The 26,697-nt window shown below is 39.2% G+C and overlaps 1 protein-coding gene across 1 annotated transcript in view; it reads left to right on the forward strand.

The window, feature by feature from the left end:
* The window catches only part of LOC121648042 (neural-cadherin-like), a 72,825-nt gene extending 47,825 nt beyond the window's left edge, over nt 1-25,000 (forward strand). Inside the window, exons 23-32 of the mRNA XM_041997954.1 lie at nt 1,637-1,764; nt 1,946-2,073; nt 3,812-3,935; nt 7,089-7,269; nt 7,465-7,631; nt 9,955-10,219; nt 12,968-13,151; nt 17,762-18,012; nt 23,220-23,374; nt 23,953-25,000. Coding sequence (XP_041853888.1) covers nt 1,637-1,764; nt 1,946-2,073; nt 3,812-3,935; nt 7,089-7,269; nt 7,465-7,631; nt 9,955-10,219; nt 12,968-13,151; nt 17,762-18,012; nt 23,220-23,374; nt 23,953-24,519 — 2,150 coding nt within the window. The 3' untranslated portion in view covers nt 24,520-25,000. The remainder of the gene's footprint in view (nt 1-1,636; nt 1,765-1,945; nt 2,074-3,811; nt 3,936-7,088; nt 7,270-7,464; nt 7,632-9,954; nt 10,220-12,967; nt 13,152-17,761; nt 18,013-23,219; nt 23,375-23,952) is intronic.
* Nucleotides 25,001-26,697: the final 1,697 nt, after the last annotated feature.

A 26,697-nucleotide genomic window follows, 5' to 3' on the forward strand; every position in this document is an offset into this window, starting at 1 on the left:
TTTTTTATATGTATGAATAAAACAATATGTGATATCATGTCAAGTAAGTGAGCTTTTTCTGATTAAAGAAGCAGAAAAGACTTGGTAATGAGAGTTGCTATGTGTAATGTGTTCCATGAGTTGGAGATCCTGTTTATATCATACACATTATTAGGAAGGACCTCTCAGAAACAAACAGATCTTTAATATCTTACTCTTGGCACAGAGAATCAGAATACGCATGTAGCTAGGAAAAGGCAGGCGCTGGGTTCTATAGATATCCGGGAGAGTCAGGACCGGGAAAGGGGACGCAGGAAAGTCCAGCGTTAATGAGACGAGGTCCGACCAGGACTGAGTGTGAAGCTGGGGTTTATGAAGCAGGGTGGTAGATTGATTGCTGGTGTGATTTATCAGAACTCCAGAGATTGACTGCGGTGATGACTGGCTGGGGAGGGTATGTCCGTGACAGAGCCTGATCCGGTGTAACACATGACATTCCCTGTGAAATTCCAGTGTTTGTTCTCATCAAAAGTTTAATTATATCTTTATCCCTCAAAGCACAGTTCGATACTTGGGATTCTCATTCACCCCAACATTTCATCTTCTTTTTACTGCAACCTTCTTGTTCTTGGTGTTAAATTTACCAAAAGCAACACGTCACTCCATTACTTACTGAACTTCACTGGCTACCCACTAATACATGAATCAAATTCAAGTCAATCAAGTTTGCTAACAGAGTGACTGCAGGGTCTGCACCCAACTATCTAAATTCAGTCCTACAGGTTCATGCTTATTCTCGACGGCTGCATTTTTCTGAGGAACATCGTCTGCTACTGTCATCCCTTCGCACAAATCAGTCTTAATCCAGTCTAAATCATGCATTTTTGTTACAGTGCTTTAAATATTACAGACTAAATACTCATTGTTTGCACACAGTTCTCATTTTATAACCCCATGATTATTTTATTTTTAACAAAAAGGGTGGGTTCACCTACATAAAGTCCTATTTTCCTCCTTCCCACTGGTTTTTATTGTTGAGCTGTCATGGTGTCTGTCTGTCAAATTATTGCCTTCACCTCAATATGGTAAAGGTGAATTCAGTTATATTTTTTGATCATGTTAAAATGAGATTTGAAAAAAAAAATCTGCGTCAACATCACATCTCATTACACAGACACATTACACGGGATAATCCATGGAGCCAACTGTGAACAGTAATTTGGATGAACTGACACTTTAATTGGTTTTTATTTCCTCTTTAAAAACCATGTCCAAGTATTTTTCTGTTCCATATTTCTCCTCCAATCTAAATTCGCTGCTGTAATCCAGCTGTGCTATGCCCTGTTGTCATTTTTCTTTTGTTTCTTTTGTATGTTTTGAGGTGAGAAGCTTTTCTTATACCCCTTGGGTTTTTATCTCTGGCTGCACAAAATAGATATTTGTATCTTGACATTCTTTTTATTTTATACTTGCAGTGCATTTCATCACAGTTCTTCTTTTATTTTTATCAACCCTGCCGTTAAATTTTATGTTATCAAGTCAAGCTTTTTTTTTAAATTCCACGTGTCAGTAAGATGGTTTTTTCTACTATTTTCACTCAAACCTAGAAATGAGTTTGAGAGTGACTTGTGTCCACTGTGATTGTTCTCTTTCATAGAGCTTATTGGCGGGACCCCTAGCCTTAAAATCAACCACGGTTCTGGGACCCTGGTTCTCCAGTTAACAAATAACATTGGAGTGGCTGACAAACGCTGGCATCGCCTTGATGTGAGAAGCAACAGCAAAGTAAGAGAAGTACATTTGTGCTGAAGCTCCTACATGACTGTCACTTTTCTCCCTGTGTGCAGTGAAGATGTCAGATTAGAATACAGCCTGCAGTTCTTAGACGGTGCCAGGCAGCCCTAAACTCGCCTAACCCTGCATGAAGCAGCGTTGACCTCTTTCTATGCTCTTCCTCAATGTAAAGGAAGTACGCTTCACCCTGGATCGATGCTCCAGTGCAATCGTCATGGAGACAGAAGGTGTGAACTCATGGGCCATGACAGAGGATCGTTCATCCTGTGAAATCCGAGGGGTCACCCCCAACAGGGACAAGTAAGATTCTGAATTCAAAGGTAGCAAGTTATGATGCACCCTCAGGTGTAAATAATGAGGTAAATAATAGATGCTATTTTAATGAATAAATGCGGCTACATTTGTTTTAATTTAGGTAACAATTACAGTTTAGAGCCTCTTGTAGCACATATCTGCTCAGCTTTCATTCTGTTCACTGTTTCTCAACCAAAGTTGATGCGTAGCCCATAGGGACAGTGTCTAAATGTCCCACGTTCCCACCGGGTTAAACAGTCTGTGGAGCGAGCATTGGTAGTCATAGCGACAGAAAACTTGCAGTGTCATAAAACTGAACATTAAGTACTTGAAAAATTATTCATGTTCAGCTTTAATAACTTTTCATTGTACATTATATAAAAAATCTTTTCATCAACACTCTTCTGACATTTCCAATGAGCAACCAACTAGTTAAATTGAATTATTTTAATCATTTGAATGATTTAATCAGAGGGAATTTAGTGTTTTTGCTTGACAACTAATTTAAAGCATTGTTGTTTTTTTTCTTAATAGATACCTCACTTGGATATCTCACCTCTGACAATTTACTAAGCTATCTTTAGAATGATCCTCTTTGTGAATTGTGATAAAAATCAAATACTCATAAAACTCCATCAAACACAGAACTTATCCAAAACATTGTATCTCAAATGCTCTTTATGTAAATGCAAGCTGTATCAGTTCTCATTATGAAATCAGATACAACGATGGACTGGCGACTTGTCCAGGGTGTACCCTGCCTCTCGCCTGCTAATTTCTGGGATAGGCTCCAGCCCCCCGTGACCCTGAATTGGACTAAGTGGTATGAAAAATGAATGAAATCAGATGGTGACTTTTTAGACCGTTTTAGGCTCTCACCGTACCAGACGTCCCCTCTGGAGGAGGAATATGTGGACAAAATCCTCAGATATAATCCTTAAAATGCCAATTAATCTTTGACTCTGTTTCTGCTCATAGCAGCTCTTGCTTGGCTGCAGCTGTGTTTGTTTACCCCCACAATGGCCTTGGCTTCAGACTGTACTCATTATTATGTTGTAGAATTAATCCATGAGTTTAATAAGTTAACACTACCCACACACCAACACTCTATGGGAGCTCTCCTATTATTTGTAATAACTTTTGAATTTTAAAAATCTTTTCACTGTGTCTTCTTGGCTGTATTTTAGTTTAAGATTACAAATAGTAATGTCATTAAACAAGTTTAATAGATTCTTTATTTACCCATGCATCACCTCTTAATTAAGTTTTAGAAAATTCATCTTGGTAATTTTTTGCATAATCTTACTGAGAAGAAAACAAGATTGAGAAGGCTCTGTTTTTACTCCTGCCTTGGCAAAGGAATTATCACTTTCTGCTTTTCATCCATATTTTAAAAAAAAGCAAAGCTGCTGTAGCAAAAAACTGGGTTGGGATATTTTCGACCAATGTAATTTACCTATCATGCATATTTTCAAAATAGGCTCAAAGAAAAGAAAACAATAACAAGGTGTCACATTTGTTTTCTGAAGGTAGGAAAAGTGATGACAGCCTCAATAAGAATCGAACAAAACAGAATTTAAACCATGACAGCTTATGTAATGTGTGTATATGCTTTGGTACATTTCTGTGTGCTCTGCATTTGCTTATGATCTGAATTTGGTCTTGGATGGTAACCTTGAGAATCTACAGTTGTGCATGTTTCCTTTTCCTCAGCTCACATTCTTCGCTTGTACTTCACTCCTAGGTATCTAAATGGAAGTCATGTGCTGCAGCTCGGAGGAGTCAATGAGAACATATCATATGAATACCCACAGCTCCAGCACAAGCATTACACCGGATGTATAAGGAACCTAGTTGTGGACAGCAAGGTAAAATACAGAGTTTGATACATGCAGATGATGAACTGATTGCTATGTTCTACCCTTTTCACCTGTTTGGATGACAGACATCATATTGATGGAAGAGTCTACTTTAATAAGAATGTAAATGTAACATCAAGGCTGCACTTGGAAACCTGTGAATGCTGATGTTCTTCGCTCATCATTTTTTCTTCTGGACAGATTCACTCTGACAGTCTCTGATGTGTCTCTATCGCAAAAACAAAGAAAAGAAAAAGGTCCTCAGATAACAAAAGCAGAATTCTCTCAGGATTCAGAATGATTTATGTCAAAATGTCATTATGCATGACACTGTTGAAAAGTAATAACAGATGCATTAATGTGTGAGCTGAATTTTTATGTAATTAGATGATGCTGAACATACCTATCATGGTCCAAATTATTATGAATTTGGATTTCTGTTAATTAAACATCTGGGCTTTATGCTTTTTTTTGTGGAAGATTTATATTGTGTTGTTTCTAGATCACTGAAAACAATCTCAGACAGGTTTGATAATTAGTTTCCCAGGTGAGGTTAATTAAAGGGAAAATATGTAAGAAGGTTGTTTCACATTATTAAGCAAGTCACAGTTTCCTTGCAGGATGGAAAAAGGAAAGATCTGCAAATGAAAGGTGTGAAATAGTGCAATTAATTGTGAAAGGAATAAAAACACTGTACATTTCACAAAAACGTACGGTATCATCGTACGGTTATAACATTTGTGTGTGATTCAGAGAGCAAACAGGTTGTTCAGATAAAAGCATATCAAGTGTCTGTCAGGCAAAAGCATCGTATTAAGAAAGCAGCTGTTAAAGAGCCACTGAACATCTTGGCTTGCAGTTGTGCATAAAGCTGTATTTCGGCTCAGAGATGGATGGATGGATGGATGGATGGATGGATGGATGGATGCTGCTGTGGGTATAAAGAGAGACAAACTCATGGTGTGGCCACCATTATCCCCTGACCTCGTCCCTTTTGAGAGTCCGCCCTATTAAGAACCTGTAAAGCATCTTTCATAGGAAGCTCTTTGCGGGTGGGGGGCAATTTATGTCCAAACAGCAACTTAAGGGAAACCATTCTGGTATCCTCAAATAAGATACAGGCACAAACTATCCATGGACTTACAAGTTTAATAGATGACATAGTTGCTAAGGTGAAATTCAAGGAGAACTCTTTTGGTAACATGACTTGATCTGTGAAAATACATTGGTTTCCTTTTATTGCTTTTTTCAGGGAACCATTTTAAATTTTTTAAACTGTTATGCAAAATCAAATCAAATTTTATTTATAGAGCACTTTTCATGCACAAAGCAACACAAAGTGCTTTACATAATAAAACAAAATATGCATATTAAAAACAAAATTTAAAAGCCTTCACAAACCAAAGTATTTAACAAAAAATAAAAAACACACCTCATAATAGTTCACACACAATCGCACACAAACTCACACACATACAAACAAAGCACATGTACCCCATTCTGTACGAACATGAACTCCCATCTCTAGCTACTGTCTCTGTACTGAAAGTTAGTTTAAAAATAATAATAAAATGAAAACACTGGGCTTGATGCTGCTGTGAGAATAATTTGGAGCACCGTAGTTAGAACGGTGGACAGTTTTGTTCAATAGAATCCAGATAGATGATTATATAATCTAATATAATTTATTTCTATTAAAAATGTATTTACTGCCATCTGCATTGATTATTTTTGAGAAATTAAAACAGTGGATGATTTAAAACAGTGTAGTTTTCTAGAGAAATCCAGAAAAGAAGTATTTTGCATGAATTGGCTTTAAGTTAGTAGAAGTACGCTGTAGTACAGACACCTTCCACTGGTCCTGCAGTCAGTGGCTGTTACTAAAAACTTTGAATGTGTTTGTTTGGCTGCTGAATGTTCACCAACATCTGTTTCCTGCTGCTGACTTTGTTGATTTCAGAAAAATGACAGCTTGCTTTTTCAGTGAATCGTTGCAGTTTAATTATCATATGACATTTGTGTTTCAACATCAGACTTCCATGCTGCAGGAGATAAATTAAAGGAAAAAACCTGAACCCTGGACACCTCAGGAAGTGGATCCGACAGCTTTGTTATGCTATGCATATTACATCTGAACAAATCCTGCTCTAAAGAGTACAGAAGAAAATGTCCTGATCCTGAACCGCAAAGAGTCACAGAATTGTTTGAGTAAAAGAATTATATGAAACATAAGCTATGACTTTCACATTAACTTGATCTATGCCCATTTGAGCACTTCTGAGAGATGTCTGAGCACCGTGTGAGAAACCGCCCTCTAAGTTCATTACACATATGCTAAATATGATTTATATTTGAAAACAAAATATAGAAATAAACATAAGAAGCTAGGTAACAAACAAAAGCACGAAAAAGAGAAATCTTAATCAATAAAGCATACACCCGGCCTACATCAAACACCACACAGCAATTAAAACCCCAAAACACATCAAAATGATCAGACACACAAATTACAGAAGCAGAACACACACACACTCACACCCACATACATAAATACATACATATTAATTAACCATCCCTCTGGGTAATTAAGAAACTTTAGGGATTGCTTGTGAATGGGAAACAGTTGTGATGGACCTCAAGCCGTGCCACAGTGCTCTCACCAGCCCTGGATCTAATACTTGGTGCAGTTATGGGAGTGAAGATGGCCTGGTAGGCCTGACTGGGTTATCCACGTTAAAATGATGAAATGAAGCTTTTCTGGATGTATAAAGTGGCCCAAAATCTTCATTGGACACTTTCTGCTGTTTTCTTTTTGTTTGTCCCATGTGTATTTAATTATGCATATACAGTAGTATCTGTGGGTTACATTCTTATGGTTCTTTATTTTTGGGATCATGTCTCTTTCCCTGTACTACTAAAACCTCCCCCACACTCCTGCACTGGTTCAGTAATAATGTATTTTATCTTTATCATGATAGTAATAATAGAATGAAAAACATTCTTACATATAGTGAGACAGTTCTCTCGCCATCTGCAGGCACATTCCCTTCTAGTCATTTGCTTGGATTGCAAGGACGGTGAATTCAACCCTTTCATTTTCTTCTATTCCCTGTGTTTTTCTCCTTTTTATATATCCTCTTTTTTTTTACTTCTACCATCTAGCTCTATGACCTTGGTTCCCCTGCTGAATCGTCCAACACTTTGCCTGGCTGCGGTCTTATTGATTACCACTGCACCAACGTGGAGCAGCTTCCCTCCTGTGGAAGGGGCCACTGTCATGGGGAGCGGGGCTCTTTCAGCTGCCTGTGTGAAAAAGGGTTTACAGGCCCACAGTGTGATCAAGGTAAGCAAGCTCAGAGTTTTAGATTTGAAACTCACAAAGTGCTTGAACCAAATGGAAAATCATGGTGTGGGAAGACAACCTTGCCTTAAATAAAGTTCTTCTGCACGGCAACACACCCCCACTGAAGCATGACATGTATTTCCCATGTGACAGCTGGACTAATTGAACAAGCCTTGTGTGTTTTTGATTGAAAAGTGTCTGCAGAGCTTTCCCTTGATGGTCGGAGCCACATTCAGATCCAGCTGTTGTGGTCCTTGCCTACACGACAGACGAGGGTCCAGGTGGGGGTTCGCACCCGTGTTACCGCCGGTGTCATTCTCAGCCTGTTGTCCCAGGAGCAGAGTGAATATCTACGCTTAGAGGTGAGTCATGACTTGTAACTCGCCTCCACCTTGACAGCTGTGATTGTCGTGTTTGTCAAGCTTAAAATGATGATTAGGCCCTATAAATGATTGCTTCAGATGCTTGTCAGGCTGAGAGTGAGTAATATCAGGGTTGGAGACATATGGGTGGATACTGAGGGGTGGATGACTGACATATGTATGTTCTCAGCATGGTCTTTTGGTAAGTCTGCAGAATGCTGTTTTTTGCAGACTTTGTTTTAAAAAAAATAGACTTTATTTTTTTCAAGGTTATTTCTGTTTCTGGTTTCAGACCCAGTTACATATGGCAGGAAGGAGATTGTGTACTGTAATAAGTGGAAGGTCAAATCCCCGGCTTGGGAGTTTTGAGTTTAGACACAGCTTGCTTTAAGTAGCTTAAAGTCATGTCTGCATACATGCTACTTGCTTTGCCACAACTGCAGTGGAATGATGCTCACACAGAGTCAGGTCCACTTCATTTTCCCAAACCTCCATCACAGCCTGTCTCTCCTGTCTGCCTCATTTCTGAGTGTTTACGAAGGCTGCATTAGTTTTAGCTTCCCATCAACAGACAGGCCAAAGGGAACAGTATCTGAAGGTAAATGACTCTCGGACTGTCACTCTCAGGTCAGCTGGTTACACCAAACTTGTCTCTATTATTGTGAATTTCACACCACTGGCCTGTCTGTGAAAACATCTTGTTTCTCTTGAAAGTTCTTGTTTGTCAGATGTTGTTTTAAGCGTCATTTCTTGTTTTTTCTTTGTATTTTTTTCCCCACTACATATGGGAAAACAATGTCGTCCTCGTCCCTTGTCACTGCTTTTTAGTGACAGAGGAAAGAAAAGACTGTAGTCTTTACTGTGCAGTGTACGGGCTGTGAAGCCTCTCTGTGATATTCTCTCTGGAACTGAATTGGTGAGCTGTGTAAAGCATCTGATGTCTGTCTGCAGCTAGCACACTGAAGCATTTTCAGCCGTCTTGTCCCCAAGTTGGCAGAAACACTTGAGCAAAAGTCTGCTGTGTGTTTTTTTTTTTTTTTTACAAAAACAAGCTCTAATTTAAAGGTCTGTCTTTATGCCCTTTTTTGTCCTTTTTTAAGGTTAGATATAGAATAGAGTGCACACTGAATAAATAACTACACTTTCACACAGAGGTTACTGGGGGGCTAGCTGTGAATACAGCATGCAGCTCTCTGAGGAGTATGGTCTCTCTGGAAAGAAAACACTTATCCAGTGCATTCTGTGAAAAGTGACTGGGATGCTCTGAAATTTGTGCCAAAGATTGAAAAACCCCAAATAAATAAATAAAAAGAAGTCATGGCTTAGAAATTGATTTTCAAACTTCAAACATGAGCTTGAACATTTTGGGTTTGTGATGATTGTCTGCTTTTCTGTGTATGCTGCAAAAGGTTTAGCTATTCAGATATTACTTGAATATCAAGTCCTTTGCACATTTTTTTCCCCATGGATCTGCAAGCAAGATGAGACAATAGGGAGAGTACAGTACAGCTATTACTAAGCATGTGTGTCCACACACACATACACATTATGTGTGTCCAGTAAGGAACATACTTTAGTTCTTCGTGCTGAGGGAGCAATAGTTAATGTAAGCCGGGCTGAATGTGAATTATTTAGCTCTGCTGTTTCCAATTAAGCTTTAGACATGTGCAAGCTGCAGTTATAGGAGCCTCGCATTGGTTCAGTCCATTGTGTTTGCTCATCCTTAACTGCTGAAGATAGTTGTTCTTTCATGTATACCTTCCCTTCAGGATGACTCTGCCATGCAGTGGTGTTTGTCGCATCTCTGCAAATCATCATTGCTGCAAAATTGCTAAATTGCTAAAAGTCACAGCTGAAATTTTAATACCATTTTTCTGTCATGTTCACTGCAGAAAGTCTTGTCTGAGTGGTTAAATTTCACTGTTTGTGCCCTGCTCAACCTTTGCTGACTTTTTTTCACCTGGGGACCTGCCCTATTTCCTAAACTGTTGTTATGCTCAAGAGCTTTTTTTGCCCATGAACACAGCACACTATGGTAGGAATCCAGGTCTGTCAGACTGTCAGTCTGCTGGCATTTGTGTCCGCCTCTGTTTCTTCTTTCTTTTTTTTTTCTTTTTTACAATCTTGTTTGCAATCCTTGAAATCTACTCTAACAAAAATAGTGTTCCTGCAGCTGCTGACAAAACCGAACAGCTTGTTTTACAGCAGCGCAAACTCTTTCAGTAGTAGAGCGATGATGCCTTAGATGTGGAGCTGTTCCTGAATATTAAATATGTTTCATGCTTCTTCGACTGTAAGAATAAAACTCAACTGTGTATCTCAGGTTGTTCAAGGCCTGCTGGCTGTTTTCTACAACCTTGGAGATGGGGACTACAACATCTCACTGCCCTATCATCGTCTAGATGATGGGGAGTGGCATGAGGTGGAGCTGGATCGGTATGGCAGAGAGTTCACGCTAAGACTGGATGGAGGTGGAGGACGACTGGAAGTTACAGCCTCACCCGGCCAAAGTCAGGAGATCATTATTGATCCGTCCGTGGTGATGTTTGGAAATTCCTTTCCCTCCGGACACAACCGCAGCTTCATTGGTAGGTGTCTGCTCTCCTGTTCTAAATAAAGAAGTCTAAATAAATGAACTGAACCAACAGGAAAGTTTTGAGATCCCTTTTCCATTGTTTTGTTATTGGAGTGTTAAGTAAACTACAAATAAGTGGCTAAAGATGGTATTTTAAATTTGGTTCTTTGCAAAGCTGTCCAAACTAACTGGTAGTGTATGTAGACTCAACACTGGTCTATACCTTGAGTTAGGGTCCGTTTTATGCTTGACTGTTCTATAGGTCAGAATTAAATAACTTAGATGGCAAAAAAAAAAAAAGAGAGAACATATTCCTCTGAAACTGGTCAGATACCAGGACTGGAATTAAACTGGACAAAAAAGTAGTCAATGTCCAAATAAAAACTGCAAATGACTTTCAGAAAGCCGGGCGAAATATTGGTAAGTGGCTACTTGGAGGCAAAGGATGAAGCATGGTTTTGCTCAAGGCTTTTGCACAATACTGTTCACCGGTTTTTAAATCTTTTATTTAGCAGCTGATTAAATCACCTTCAGCAGCAATAGGAGCCTTACATTTTGTTGGGAATTGTCTGAAAAGTTTTGTACATCTTCCTCACAGAAAGTGAGACTGTCAGCCACAGTTATTTCCAGAGACACTTCTCTGGGTTAGGGTCTGAAATATGACTAGTCCTTAGTCACTCTAGGAGTCTCACAGAGTTTTACTAAAGCCACTCCTGTGTTTTCAGCGGTATGTTTTAGGTCATTGTTGTAGTTGTTATTTAAATATTAACTTTGGCAGTAGCATAAGATTATGAGCAGTGTAGGAGAATGATTCCAACAGGACTGCTCTAATTTCTTCTACAATCATCTTTCCCTCTACTCTGGCTAGTCTTTCTGCCACATAGAAACATTCCCACAGAACAACACTGCCATCACTATGTTTAACAGAAGGACGATGAAAGTTAATACATCAATCATTCAGATCAGAGGATTTGCTTTCTATTTGTCTGTAAGTCATTGCTAAACATTTTAGTAAATTCCCATTCCCATCTCATGTGCCCTTTATTGAGGAATGGCTTCCATCTTTCCATCTGTTCACTATACCATGAGGCCTGATCAGCAGCATGCTGCACTAATCTCTGTTCCCTGTATGGATCTTCATGAAGGATTACAGCTTCTCATTAATAAAATTACCATTGACTTGGTAGTTACCTTCCTATTCAATCCATTTTCTGGGTAAAGAGACAAAGCCCAGATAGCAAAATATGTTTGGCCCAAATTCAGCCTACTTCTGCAGTTTGGTTTGGCACATTTGGCCTTGACTTACACCGACTTCATGTGAGTGCGACAGCCAAAACTCAGCCACATGACTACCAGTTGTGGCCCACAAGGAACCTGATGTAATTTCCAGGCCGTCTCCTTGTCTTTGGACCACAGGTGGCCCACCAGACACTTCTCATAACCCACAGCCAAGCTGGCCACTAATTTCCAGACCACATTTTTGCCCACACAACACTTGCTATAATCCACATCCAAGCGATGAACTGACATCTGGACCACATGTGGTCCACAGAACACTTGCCAGTGCTGTAACTAAGCCATAAGTGCCTAAAGTAGCCCGGAGTAGTCCCAAATGTGTCTGCTATCTGGGGGAAGTCTTTCAGTGATTTCAAACTTCCTCCATTTTAAGTATGATGGAGGTTGATTACATTTTTTGTGCTTTGACACAAATCTGTATGGAAGGTCTACAGGCAGCTCTCTCAGCCACACATCTTGGCACCATCCAAGGTTAGATTTTACATTCTCTGGATAAATGGATGCCTTTACAAAGAATATTTTAGGAAGGATATATATATATATCCTTCCTAAAATATTCTTTGTAAAGGCATCCATTTATCCAGAGAATGTAAAATCTATATAAAATCTATATATACATATATATATATTTTTTTTTTCTTAATTTAAAAAAACTTATGGAGACATCTCAAGACCAGTGGTTGAAGCAGGAGGCTTACTAACTCTGTTGTGTTATAAAAAGTTTCCAAGCTTATATAAATGTGGTGTTTCAGTCTTGTATTTTCAATAAATTAACAAAACACACCATAGACTTGTTTTTCCTTTGACATTGTAAAGCAGTGCATGTAGATTAGGGTGAAAAAATAATCAAATCCCTTTTGAGATTAATTTCAAACACAAAGGAAAATAATGAAAAGTTGAAAAAGGTCTAAGAACTTTCTATCTGTGATGTATAATGAGATAAATTTGTAAGAGTGGATGAAGTGAAGGAGAAATTAGGTGGTATTAGATTAATTAATTAATAGACTCTTTTTGCTCAAAGGAACAGAGCGCACAGTTGGAAATACAAATGATTTGATGCTTATCTTCACCCTTTACTGGTGCTTCTATTTTTCCAACCTGTTAAATGTGTTTTCATGTCTTAGATGACATGAGAGCGAATGAGTCAGAGGCATTGATATGTACTGTATTTACATGAAACCATAGATCCTATGCTTCCTGCAGAATGAGTAAACTAAATAGCAGAGGAAAATATCCAGGAAAAAAAATGAGAAAGAAAATACATGCTGACAGCTTAGCCTGAGGCTGTTTGTGTGTTTGGCTGTGTAAGAGTATTGGTCTGCAGGTGTGTCAGTAAGTCTATGAGTGTCAACGCATCTGTCTGTGTATCTGGGTTTATACCCTGCTGTTGTGCAAATGTGTGCCTATAAAAGATTCTACCTGAGGACTAGTCTTTCCTCTTCCTCTTTTTCTCTTTTTTCACTAGGCTGTTTACGAGATGTAAGGTTCAACGGACGCTCCATCCCTCTGGATGCTGAACAGCCTTCAGAGGGGCTTCAGGTTGTCACTTCACAGGGTGTCTCTGTTGGCTGTTCTTCAGATGCTTGCAAAAAGCATCAATGCTCCCCCCCCTTGGTCTGTGTGGACCTCTGGAGACACCATGAATGCAGGTAGGGTAAATATGCAGAATAAATAACCCAGCATTTTAAAGAGGCTTTACAATGCACAAGCACGTTCTGTACATATTTACATTATCTCCACAGAACAAAGGATGCATAGCACAGCCTTACTTATTATAAAGTTAGTAATTCCAACTCAAAGATTGCATCAAAGGATTATATCAATATAAAAAAAACAATGCAAACATGATACATTTACTGCAGCAGGTGCTTTAAATGTTATTTATTTGCAAAGTAAAAAAACTTCCTAGTTGTTCACATTAGGTTGAAGGCTATTAGCATTAGCATTTTCCTTCCATAAACAAGGTCTCGCAATCAGCATTAATTTGCATGAGCTTGTGAAACTACATATGAGGAAAAAGAGGCAAAGAAGGCACATTATTTGTGACCAGACTGCAGGTGCAACATTTCAGAAATGCAAAACAGTAGCTAAACACAGCACAAATAACAGTTAAGAGAAAATAATTGGTCAGCTAGTCCCTCTCCAAACTAAAATTTTGTGGAGACATGGTCCATACTACTTATAAATTGAGAGTAGGTCAGTATATCAATCAAGGTATTTTTTTTCTATTTAATGGCTAAAAGTGATCAAATGTCTAACCAGGACTGTCATCTCAAATTGTTGATAGTTACTAGAAGCATCTGATCGAGGTGCAACTTGCTACGGTACAAAATGTGCTGTATTTACATTTGAATCAATCCAACAAACTTCCAGTAGACGACGCCCTTCCTCACAAGCTCCAGCTGGTATGTTAGTATCTTTTTTAAATTGCCTGGAATGCATTAAAGAGTCAGAGTTCATATGAAATGAATGAAATGAAATGAAAAATACTTTATTAATCCCTTTGCAGGGAAATTCATGTTTGCTAAATGAAATGGTTTGCACCCAAAATATATGTTTTCCTTTAAGTAGGAACAGTTCTGTTGTGCAGTTATGCTGCCGCCACACAGAAAGAGCAGTTACCAAGAAATAACCAAAAGTGTTGAGTTTGTATAAATGTCTTGTTGTAATACCGTTAATTGATTTTGCGTATTTTGAAACATACAGTGATGAAATTCTGAGCTAACCATTGTGGTGGCGAAGTGGCTTTTTTTTTTAGCTGGATGGTTTAGACCAGGGGTCACCTGCTGGTTTTAGATGTCTCCTAATCCAGCCCACTTGATCCAAATTAAATGGCTCTTCTCAGCAGCTTGTTGTTATGTTCTGCCCAAGCATGTTGACCCATCCATCTGATATATGGAAACATCCAAACCTGGAGGACAAGTTCAGAAAGACTAACTTAGTTTGGATCCTATTAGCCAATCATGACAACAGACCCTTTGTCTAATTTGTATAAACATCTTCTGTCCAAACAAGAAGCAACAGGATCAACAAAAAACACTACAGAAGAATTCAGATACTAAAATGATGTAAGATTTTACAAAGCCACCTTTGGGTCAAGTTCCTTAACTTTTAATTGTCTCATCATTTGCAGGCTTCCAGTTCATTTTGAACGGTGACCGGGAAGTGCAAAACAAATTTACATCCAGTGAAACACTTACAAAGATGGTGTTTCACCAAAATCCGTGACCCATCAGACTCTGTGACTGCAGGGAGCCCTCTGCACGTATGTCTTGAAAACACTTTTATTGAAGTCTGAGTTCATTATAATGCAGTAAAGTCACACATTCTGACAGCTATCAGAAATGCTATCAGCTATCAGACTTTGCTCGTGTTCTAAGACATACATTCAGAGAAATGTACACTATCGCCCCCTGTGGTCACAGATTCTGATGGATCACAGATTTTAGTGAAACACCATCTTTGTAATTGGGTTTCGATAAACTTGTAAAAGTGTTTCGCATAAACTTGTAAAAGTGTTTCACTGGATGTAGTATTGTTTTGCACTTCCTGGCCACAATAATTTTGGCTTTTGCTGCACAAATAGTTTTAAGGAGACAAAGAAGAAGTTTCACTACTAATGCAGCAAGTCTCGTGCAGCCTTACAACTTAGACCACTAAATCTGACAAAAGGAAGTTCTTTATAATAAAGCCTCCACACTTTTTCATATAATATAAATATAGGTAATATTGTAGCACAAAGGTCAGGGGATGTACAGTGATCTTAGCACAGTGCCAAAATACCACAAAGCAACTCGAAACAGACTGGTAGGCACTAACAAGTGTAAAAAAGGGGGGAATAAAAGCAGCAAGATCCTCACATGAAATCTCAGCTGCACTTACTGCACATTAGCAGCACTTTCTAAACCAGATGATGAGATTACTGGACAAGAGTCTAAAATCTTAATAAAAGGAAATACTCCACAAACTATTAGTCACAGAGATAATGGGAACACAAGGAGGTCCGTGAAATTGTGCACAGCATGTGCCAATGACAGACAACAAAACTCTCATGGAGGGGTTTAATTTTGTTGACAACTTGAAAAAAAGAAGAGGTCAGCTTTATAGGTTAATTGGTAAGCACAAGTACTTTTTAGTGTCCTATCCAGCATCCTAACATACAGAACGGTGGTCTGTGTGCCATATTTTGGTTGACAGATTTGCTCTATATACATTACTGCCCTTGATATTTTTGTTTTTTATATTGTAATCTTATTTTCTTTAGTCTTTACATGTCAGTGCCGAACCTGACATCGAGATAAAGGGAGAGTGAAGAAAAAAAAAAAGAAAAAAAAAAGGGGGGGGGGGGGGGGGAAAGGATTAAAACGTGTAAATAACAGTTGTCTAGGCTGCCTTAAACACACCACAAAAAATAAATAAATAAATAAAAACAATATAAACTACCACAGTACTACATGATACATAAAAAATAGGATAATGATGATATGAAAAAGTACAGTTGTCATCAAACGTACCTGCAGAGAAACATACCAACACACAAACATCAGCAACATCTAGTCAGAAGCAGATGGAGAGACTGAACTGTAATAACTAATAACAATAGCATTTTATCCTTTGACTGTCTTAGTGTTTTAGTGAAAATCCCTTAGGTTGTGGCAATACTTTGGTTGGTAATTTAGATATGTACAGTATATTAATGTAATTATATCTTATGTGTTACTGTTTATGACTCTTTATCTTTTTTGTCAGGTTTGTTAATTCACAGTCTTACTGGTAGTAAACTGTGTTCAGAGCTCTCCCAGTTTGGAGAATCAGTGGATTTCTATTGGCAGCTAAGGAAACAGCTGCTCACAACCTAAATCTAAAAAACTTCATAGTGTAGCGAAGGCTAGATACAAAGATTTTTACACCTTGTCACTTGCATCTGACGTTAACTTTGCCACTACTTTGCATGCATTGTTTCTGCCCAGCATATTCCACAGCTGATCAGCTGGGACCCAAAATTCTACCGGGTTAAAGCCAAAATACAGATCGTGAGATTTTAAAAGTGAATAAAAATCTTGGAAAGGCACAAGCAGGTTCCATTTTTTTAACTTTTGTAAAAAATAATGCCCAGCATGAAGCTAGCCAAAGTTTCAAACATCTCCTGTTATACTCAGCCAATCAACAACAGGATATGCTGGGCAGCAACATGGATGTTCTTCAGTTGAGAAAATAGTAGAAAATCAGTCAGTAGTTGTCTGATATAAAAGTCATTCAATTTAAAAATCAGTTTTTATACCATTGCTGTAAAATTTTTGAGGTTTGTGTTGTTTTAGGTGGAAATATGTTGTTCGGTTGTCCACCCTGAGTAGCTCCAAGTTTACTTTTCCATTAAAATTCCTCCCTGATTTTCCAAACTGAGAGCCCTCTGACCATGATCTACTGAAGAAAAGATACTGATTTCTCATTTCTACTCCCTACAACCCAACAGAAAACAAATGAATAAATAAGGCACCCCTTTCAGTGTTCCAGTAACCCATGACATTTAAAAAACAAGCAAAGAAGCACAACCTTCCTTAATGAAGACAGCACAAATGCTGTCTTCATTAATTCTGCTGTGTTGCCCCACTATAATTAATCAAAATGTATGCAAAAAAAATATTTAGAATCATCATAATGCAAGGTCTGTAATCTTTATAATTAGTTACATTTTCTGAATACGTATGCAAACAAACATCTACACAAGTAGCAGCTAATATAGACAATAAAGTCTGCACATCTGCATGCACCGTGTTACACTGTTTGTGGAATGGTGTGTCAATTTGAGAGAACAGCATTTACCACTGCTGGCTGTTTGAGTCCTGGCTGCCCCTTTAAACGCTGCAGGACCACAACGTCTCCTTGCTGTGATTTCAAGACTTCACACCAGTGGGGACTTTGACATCCATATTCTGTGATTGCTGCACAGCCTCAGGATACAAAGCAGAGAGAGAAGCAAAGGGGGTGAATGATATTGGGAGGATATTTTGTACAAATATACTGGGGGAGTACTACTGCAAAGCCAATCTTGGCTTCTCAGTTTGTATTCTTTCTTTCATTTGCAGTCGACACTCTGTAACCTTCAAAGAGCATATCTTTGAATCTGAAATAAGAGGTCTAACTCCTGAGGGATTTCTTTTTACACCATCAGCTTAGGCCTCAGAGCTCTGTGGAATTCAGTGTTCTTTTAATGTTAGTTTCTCATGTCTCTTTACTGTTCTTCATTTTTTCTGCACAGGTGCCCTCCAGGTCATATGACCAGAGAGAGCCCATTGGGCAAAGTGTGCATTTACACGCTGTGTGCCAGCCGGCCATGTCGCCACGGCACCTGCGTGGCCTACTCTCCTTCCCGCTACTCGTGTCACTGCAGCGAGGGTTACCGGGGCCGGCACTGCGAGGTGGCGCTCGCTGTTTTCCACAGCGAAAACGGCAACAGCCTCAGCCTCAGCTCCATGTTCGCCATCAGCATCTGTGTTCTGGCCTTTCTAGGTAGCTATGTTGACTATGTCCTCTTCTACCTGTGGTAATCCAACTTCATTATCATCTCTTGTCATGTTTTTTCTTGTATTTTCTTGTGGTACCTTTTTATTTACTGTCATTGTCACGGGTTCATTATTTAATGTTATAGTTTTCTCTGTAACATAGTCTGTTTTTATTTGTTTTCCAATCTTTTTAGTTCTGTGACATCTGCTCACAAAGATCTTTTTAATGTATTGATTTGTTGAGTTGCACCAGGATGTGATTTCTCCATGGGCGGCTGGTAAAAACGTGAAACAAATATGCACAAGGAAAGAGGGAAAAAAAAAAGCATTGTGTGTCCTAATTTTTGATTCACGGGGATGCTGTAAAAATCCCTTGAAAGTTGTGGAGTTTCTTTATGTTTTCTTTATTTCTCATCACTGCTGTTTCCCCTGTCTCTTTCAATGTTAACTTCAGAAGTCAATTTCACCCACAGCCTTACTATTTATTTGTTCACCTTATTTTATATTCCACCCTACACTCGTTTTTACTCCTTCAATGTTTGTCTTTCATGCATTTCTGGGTGCATTTCTGCTTTCCCATGTCAAGCTGAATGTCCCTTGATTGTGTACTTTGGACTTGTGAAACATATGAAGCACACAGGACAGACAAAACCTGCAATGTGAGGACAGCTTTTAGTGTACCCTTGTTCAGCTTAGGGTTAGATAGAGTCCAGATCTATCATGAAGTCTCTTTGTCAGAGAATGGGATTGTAGAATCAGGGAACTGTAAAGAGATAGGTGGACTTACTAAGAAATTTAAAAAGATAATAAGGATGTATATGTTGTGAAAAAATATATAAAGCTATTTGAAATCTCACAGCACATATCCAGCTGTAAGACAGCTTGCCTCCAGCAGTAAACTGAGTCAGGTGACAACGTTTAGTCCTTATTTGTGGGCAAAGTGGTGGTTGAGGCAAAATTACAGCATCAGTCAGCAGACGTCAGTCTAATAAACAAGTTTGGATAAAATAATTCGAAGCCAAAGAATATCCAAGCTTTGGATGTGGGGGTTTAAGGGCCCCTCGCTGCAAAAGTCTCCCTTTGAAGACGCATTGGATGATCTAAGGCTGCACTCTGACATTTAAGGGGTCATGAGTTCAGAGACGTATACCAGAGAGCAAGCTCAGACTGCTTTGTAGTTGAGGAGCAGAATCTTGAAATCAATAATTATAAGAGGAAGGTTATGTGGTGTCTTTGTGCCTGCTGAGAACTGAGCCGCTGAATTTTTGAGATTTATCACTGATGCCGAGTATGTATTGTTATTGAGGCCAGACAGTATAGATGGAGGTGTAGGCACCCTTTTCCAGGTAAGTAGTAGATTAAAAAAATCATTTTACGTGTATGTTTTTGATAAGCAAAGCACATGTAAACCAAAAGGTGTGGAAAGTTTAACATTTATTTTGGCTCAGTTTTTTTAAATATTAACAATCTAAAGATGTACAGTCATCTGTGGCATTTGTGGCATTTGAAGGTGAAACAATATTTAATCCTTGCTGTGCATTTTTAGAACAATATCAATACTGTGATGCAAACATCAGGAGACAAAACGAGAAAAAAAATCTGCTTAAAGCAACACTTTTTAACACAAAGAACACTTTGTTGTCAGAACTGATGTGATCTCTGTAGAAGGTGAATTGAAGATATGAGGCAGCATTATGTTATAAAAACAAAATGAAAATGACCCAATTTCACAACATTTTTCAGGTAAGGAGACTAGATTAAGACAGAAAATGAAGTTTAGAGTACAGGAGTTGCAGAGGTCTTCCTGTTCTTTATTCTTTAAATTCTGCTTATTTTCTCAGTGAGTTAATTCCCTTAGCGTGTAATATATCAGGAAACTGAAAAAAAATGCCCATGGCCTGCACTCCAAGCATCTCAGTTTAAAAATAAGAAAAGAAAGTAAAAAACAACAGAGTAAAGCTAGATGAACCAAATGTTTAATCATTAATAAAAAGTGATCAGCTAACTGATTATTCAAATGAGGCTTCAGCCCTCGACCTGATCCAGTTTGGTAATGGCGATGACGCTTGCCAGCTCATATGAGCAGTTGAATAAAACTGCATGGTTGATGGTCTCATAAGCTGTGTTAAGATCTAATTGGATCAAGATTCAATATCTACCCACATGTGCTGCCAGCGGGGCCTTTGTTTTTTTAAATAAGTATGCATCGATAACTTCAAAATTGTTGCAAAAAATGATGGATGATCCCTTTAATTCATTTTTAAGATTGAAGAAAGGGGTGAGTAGATTGTATTAGTTTTAGGGATTGTATAAGAGGAATCATGCTCTTTCTGGTACTCACAAAGATGGAAGGACAAATGGTTCACATGTTGTTGCACTTACTTCCCTCTAAAGGGCCTTTGCTGTTTATGAGCCTTGGTGTCACATATAAAACGCTTGGGCGATTCAATACACTGTCCCTGCCTATAACTGACTCAACATTCCCTCCAGGGCTGTGTGGCTGGTATTAGGACATCACTTATTCTGACACTTGAGAGTGAAACATGTAAAATTGTCTGCAATATTTGACAATTAATTCAAAGCTGACGGAGTGTGGCCTTGGCCTCTTTCATGGAAATTCATGTCTCGCTTGCAATGCTTAGAAAAAAGATGCCGTCCATTTGAAATAGCTTGCCCACTGTTGCAGATGCAGCATTTATATTCAGAGCGCAAACTTTTCACCTCACCAAGAATCCCCTCTTTTTAATGTAATTCAGGTGAGAATGAACCCTCGTTGGGGAGTGTAATTACATTTTCACACCTTAGAAAAATAATAAAACAAGCTAAATCTCTCACTTGAACTTAAAGGAAAAAGAAGAGTCAGCTCCACTTTCAGATTAACTGTCCTTTTGGCTGCTTGTGGACATCAAATTAGTTAAGGTTTCGAATTCAGTAAACAGCTGCTTTCACAGCACATGTAGTCGTTGTTTAACAGCGGCCCTCATCACCACAAGAACCACAACCATAAATACTCACTTGGAACACTAAGCAAGACTGCTGGCTGCTAAATTAAAGGAGGACTCTTACTTTGCCTCAATGTGCATTAAAAGTTAAAACGATCATCCATTATTAAGTTTTACATACGCCATCACAGGCCGAGCGGCGTGTGAGCTCAGCGTGCGTTATTGACAGAGCCAGATGAGCTGACCGATCCTCATTAGTCCTGCAACAAATCTGATTCTGTTTTTGATGAATAGAAGAAATGAGTTGCCCATATGGGCTCCGATGCCAAGCGATTGTGTAAAGTGCCTGTTCTTTTTACTTTCCTGAAAGATGTATGAATAAATCTTTTTTTCAACTCCTCCTCATCTCTCACCTGTCTCATTTCCGTCTGCTTCTTCATTACTTCTCTGTTCACCCTCATCCTCCACTGATGTTTCATCAGTCTCATTTTTTCCCTCACTACTTTCATACTGGAGTTTCAGTGAAAGGGTTAAGTGTTCTGATCATGCTAGGTTGTAGTGTACTCCACACTCATTCATAATGCAGAGTCCAGTCCAGACTAACATCATAATACCCTGTTCATAGTAACGGTTAGAGGGCAGAAAGGCAGCAGAATTATAGATTGATGAATGACTGTGATGTTTGGGCTCCACCCTGAGTGATATTGATCTCGCTGGGATATAGTTGCACTTTCACTCGCACAACTCTGTGTGGTGGTCGCTGTGTGTCTACCTTTGTATGTTTGTACGTGGTGGAGAGCTCAGCTCCACGTCCAGCTCCTTCCCTATAATGATGTGTTTAATATCAGCTCAGGTGATGCTGAGGGATGATGTAAACTCAGGCCTGCGGGCAGCAGCTCAGAGCAGGTAATCCTGGACGAGAGGACGAGAGCCAGCATCTGGTTGGCGCCTGGTCTGATCAAGATTCTGGTGTTTTCTCCAAGGCTATTCTGGTTTAACGGTGAAGGAGCCAGGTCAGCTAATCAATACCACTCGCCTCTCCACCACATACAGAGGACACTCAGTTGGGGATTGAGAGGGAATGCTTCAATCTTTTTTTTTCCAGTCTGAAATGAGAGCAGCACTGAAATAAAAATGTGTAGCAGCTGAGGAGCAGAAGAATTTTCCAGGCACTAAAAAGAGATTATTTTTAATTGAGATCACATTTTACTGGTGGAGATGAGCTCTCAGAGAGTTGTTTTCATCTGTGTTTATGGGTGCTCAATACCTACTTGCATGACCACCAAAGAGTCGTTGGTGCATAATTCTCTTTCGAAGCAATTACTTTAAAAATCCAGACTAATGTCATTACCTTGCATTTCTCTGAAGATTTCCAATTAAACTGATACTCAGCTCACACCATGTAAACTACTCAAGGTGAAATGGATCCTATCTAGTGAGCGAGATAAAAGCCAAGGCCAGAAGAGGCCAGAGAGAGTTTGAAAAACAGGAACGTAAGAAACTTAATGAGTGAGGAGGAGAGGAGGAAGGACAGAAGAAAGATCCAATATGTAGAGACAAAGATGGGAAAAAACAGAGATAACAGAGAAAGAAACCTGAAGTGTGAACTAGTAAAAACAGATAGCGGAGGAGAGAAAAAAATGACCAAGAGGGATGGCAGATGGGAGAAAAATATTGGTTGAGATTAATGGACTTTAAAGGTCAGTCCTGCATGTTGTATAATTCAGCACACAATAGTAGTGATTGATGTGTATGCTTTAGGACCTTTCCTGCTCAGCTTCCACGGCATTCCTCTCTGCATTTAGCTGAGCCACTGAGGCTTTGAGTTTAAGCTGGGAGGAGTACAAATTCATTTAATAGGTTTCTGAGGAACTGTGGTCTTTGATAAGATGGGAAACACAGAGACAACTTCAAAGGGAATAGGTGGAAAGGTGGTGCCTCTATTTCCATGTGTGTTCCATTAGTATGTCTTCACTGTGCACTCAGTGCAGCGGGCAGGTCTTTCAGGACAAATCAGTGTTATGTTATGTTATGAATTGTATTATGTATGAATGTATTATTTATTTCAAATAACACAACATTCATTGTTTCATTGCATTAAGTAAATGAATTTATTCTTAACACCACTGTGGCTTTTACATTTATATCATAACTTTCTGCTCACATTTCCATTTTCTGTTACACCCTAAGATGTGTTTTTCTGCTCGATATCTTTTTTTAATTATGCGAGAGTGCTCCCTGCTGTGCTAACACGCTCTCTGGCACCCCTCAGTGTTGATGCTGGGGCTGTTTCTCTACTCATGCTGGAGGAGACACAAGGGCCTCAAGGAAGGCGTGTACCACGTGTCTGCACACCACGGCGAGTGGGAGGACATCCGAGAGAATGTTCTCAACTATGACGAAGAAGGAGGAGGGGAGCAGGACCAGGTGAACATATGCACTCGCTGACATTTAGCAGTCAAACGGATACAAATGAAACAGATGTCAGGGCCTCTCTCTTTGACTTTTACATATTTCAAATGTCATTACACACATTTTAAGGTCTTTAAAAAGGGTATATGTGGAAGGACAAACATTAGACTAGTAAATATTAACATTTGATGAAGAAGGTGATGGAGTTGTGAAATGAAAACTAAATATCAGCTCCCTGGAGATCAAGAAATCTGAGTCAATTAGTTAAAATTAAGCAAAAAGACACCAATAGCTGTTAAAGCCTCTGTTTTAATAGTGCTGGTGAGAGCAGAACCCCCCTTCACCCCCACAATCAGATAATTAATTACTTGGCTGATCAAAGGTGCTGTTGTTGCCAACATCCCTTCCTATGCTGGTTTCTCATTTTAATCTGAGAAACAGGCTCATTTGTTTGCAGAGGCATTAGCTGCACTGATCAGACTGTTGTTGTGTGCAATCTTGTCTATCCTTATTTCTTAAATTCTGAAAAGGGTTGCTCCAGAAATAAAAAATGTATCTTTTCTTCTCCTCTGTCTTTCTTTCATTTTTCTCAGAATGCCTTTAACATGGTGGAGCTGCAGCGCTCCCTCCAGCCCAGCCCTGCGCAGTCACTTCGCTACAGCTATCCACAGAGCATCATCTCCTACCCGCAGACTAAGCTTCCCCAGGACAACAACAAGAAGGGCATGCCAAATGGGAATGGCAGCGCAGCTATTGCCTTGCGCCTGGCCATTCCTCCTACAGATGCAGAAACCTTATCGTCCCCTCTGACCTTCCGCCGCTCTCAGAGAGCCTTCTCCTTCTCCAGCCAAGACTTAGCTCGCTACTTGTGTGAGGTCATGAGGGACATGGAGCACCCAGAGGAGCTCGGCACCAGGACAACACCGCGCCGTCCCTCCGGAAAGCAGCGCAGCCTTGCAGCGGTACGCTCCCTGAGCTCCCTCAATGCATCTCAGGATTCAGAAATCAGGCTTGAGGCAGCACAGAGCACCCGGATGGACAGGTTCAAAACCCTCCGAGCTGTGGTGTGCGATTTAAGAGGAGACTCCAAGACCCTGCAGGCCCAAAGAGACAAACTTAAGGAGAGCAGAGGGCAGCTGAACTGTGAGAAGAGCGGGTGAGGCTGTACTTGGAGACACAGAACTGCAAGTTGCAAAAGAGCAACACTAATCAGAAGTCAGTGGTGGAAATCCAAAGGGAGTTAATTAAATGTGAAATACTTTGAGACTGGGAGTTTGCCCAGGGTCTATGTGAAGTCTGCTATAAATGTACTGTATTGATGAAACTTTGAACATTTATGTTCTTTGATATAAAAGATGTTTACCAATGAATGATCAGATGTGATGTATTGTTTACCTGGCATTGCACTGTACAGTATTTACTTCACAGAAAGCACTTTTTGGAAGTGACCTGTGTCAAAACTACTTATGTCATTTAACTCATCAAGAGTAATGTCTGCAAGTAAGATGGCCAATGAGTTTCCTGCGAGATAACTGGATTCTCTTTGCTTTTAATGACTCATGAATTCATTTGTGACAAATTGAATTTGCTTCATTTGTATTATCTATTTCCTTTTAAATAAAATGAGTATCTTTGATAATATTTCAAACTCCGTCTTGTTCAAACAGTAGTTCATATAAGTGAACCTCAAATACTCAGTTTTTGAAGTTCAAGCCAACTTTCGTCTTCAAATGATAGTCAGCAAAGTAAGATAAAAGTTACCTCACTGCCTATATACGGAAATGACTTGAATGCATCTCCAGAGTTCTCCACTGACAACATTCCCAACTAACTGGGACAGCTGTTCTTGTCATATTCAGCTAGTAACAGCAATACAAGCTGCTGATGAGAAGAATGAGTCAATTTGGGGATTAATCATTCACGTTCAGAGCCTTCTGCACCCCTCTGACCTAAGCTGCTCAGACTCTCCGGTACAAACTGAAAATGTGGGTGTCCCAGCAGGCCGCCCTACATCACACTTAATTGGCCAATATTACTGGAGTTAAATAAGTGTGACACTGGAGCGAGCCTCTTGGGAAGCGCACGGAGCTGCAGCCTGCAGCTGATGCTTTTGATGTCTGCTTTCGGTCTGTCTGCACACCTACATAATGCATCATGCTTAGATATAAAACAGGCGAAGAAGTTGATTTTAACACCCTGTAGGTCTTTATAAGCCTCTATATTTAGCCATTTGTATTCCTGAGTCTTAGTGTAGAATCCACATGAGATACCACATCTCTCTGAGTTAATAAAAGTCATCTCTATATTAATGTTACTGTGCATCTACTTTTATGTGGTTAGTGATCTCTCACGAGCTCAGAGAAAGCTGTGATGCATGAATCCACACTGCCACCTATTGGCAAGATACTAACACTACCTTTGATTTAAACAACATCTCATATTTGGTTTATCTCAGCACTACATGCAAATGGGATTTCTGACAGCAGGGACTAAGAAGCCTTGAACGGTTCATGATTATTTCTGGTATCATGATTTACAATGTAGGCCAGATATATATAACACTTAATAAAATTAGTCCAACTACTTTATGCATAGTAGGTGGAAAATTAAATTAGCTTATTTTATCACTACAGTATATTTTACTTACTTCATCAGTTACATAACAGGAAATAAATTTGAATTTAAATGACAAATGCAACTGTAAATGTGGCTCTTGACCTATTTTCAGGTCATGACTGATGTCAAACTTAACAGTTTATCATCCCACTTTGACATTTTTAGAGTTTAATACTCTGAACCTCCACCCACTGTGACACCACTGCTCATTTTTGGCCATGCACGTACTTAATTGTGTGAACATTTTCAGTCCTTTCACATGGACTATAACAGACTGACTTTCCCTCAATAAACGGAGACATCAGCGATATTTTCTCCTTTCAGATGTTAGTAGGTGTAGTTTGTCTTTCGGTCATTAGAGGGCACTGTAAGCCCAACAAAGACATGCATTTTTTATGTGAGAATTGTGTGTACACAGGATGACTGTTACTAATAATTTCTTACATTATAAACTGATCTCTTAATTATTGTTCAAAAGCTTAAATTTCACAAAATGCTGACAAATAAAATGAAGATTTCCTAGATGGAAATGTCAAGTTCTGTGTAATCAAAACCTAAAAAAAAAGCTGATGTAAAGTTTACAAAGGCAGGAAAGCACACTGGTGTGGTCTGGTTAGACTGCTGCCTCACAGCAAGGCTGTTCCCAGTTTGGATCTTGGTTTAGGCCTTTCTCCTCGTTTGGCGTGGCTTTTCACCTGGTTCTCACGCTTTATCTCAGAGTC

This window comes from Melanotaenia boesemani, chromosome 10, assembly GCF_017639745.1.
Source record: "Melanotaenia boesemani isolate fMelBoe1 chromosome 10, fMelBoe1.pri, whole genome shotgun sequence".
Taxonomy (NCBI): domain Eukaryota; kingdom Metazoa; phylum Chordata; class Actinopteri; order Atheriniformes; family Melanotaeniidae; genus Melanotaenia; species Melanotaenia boesemani.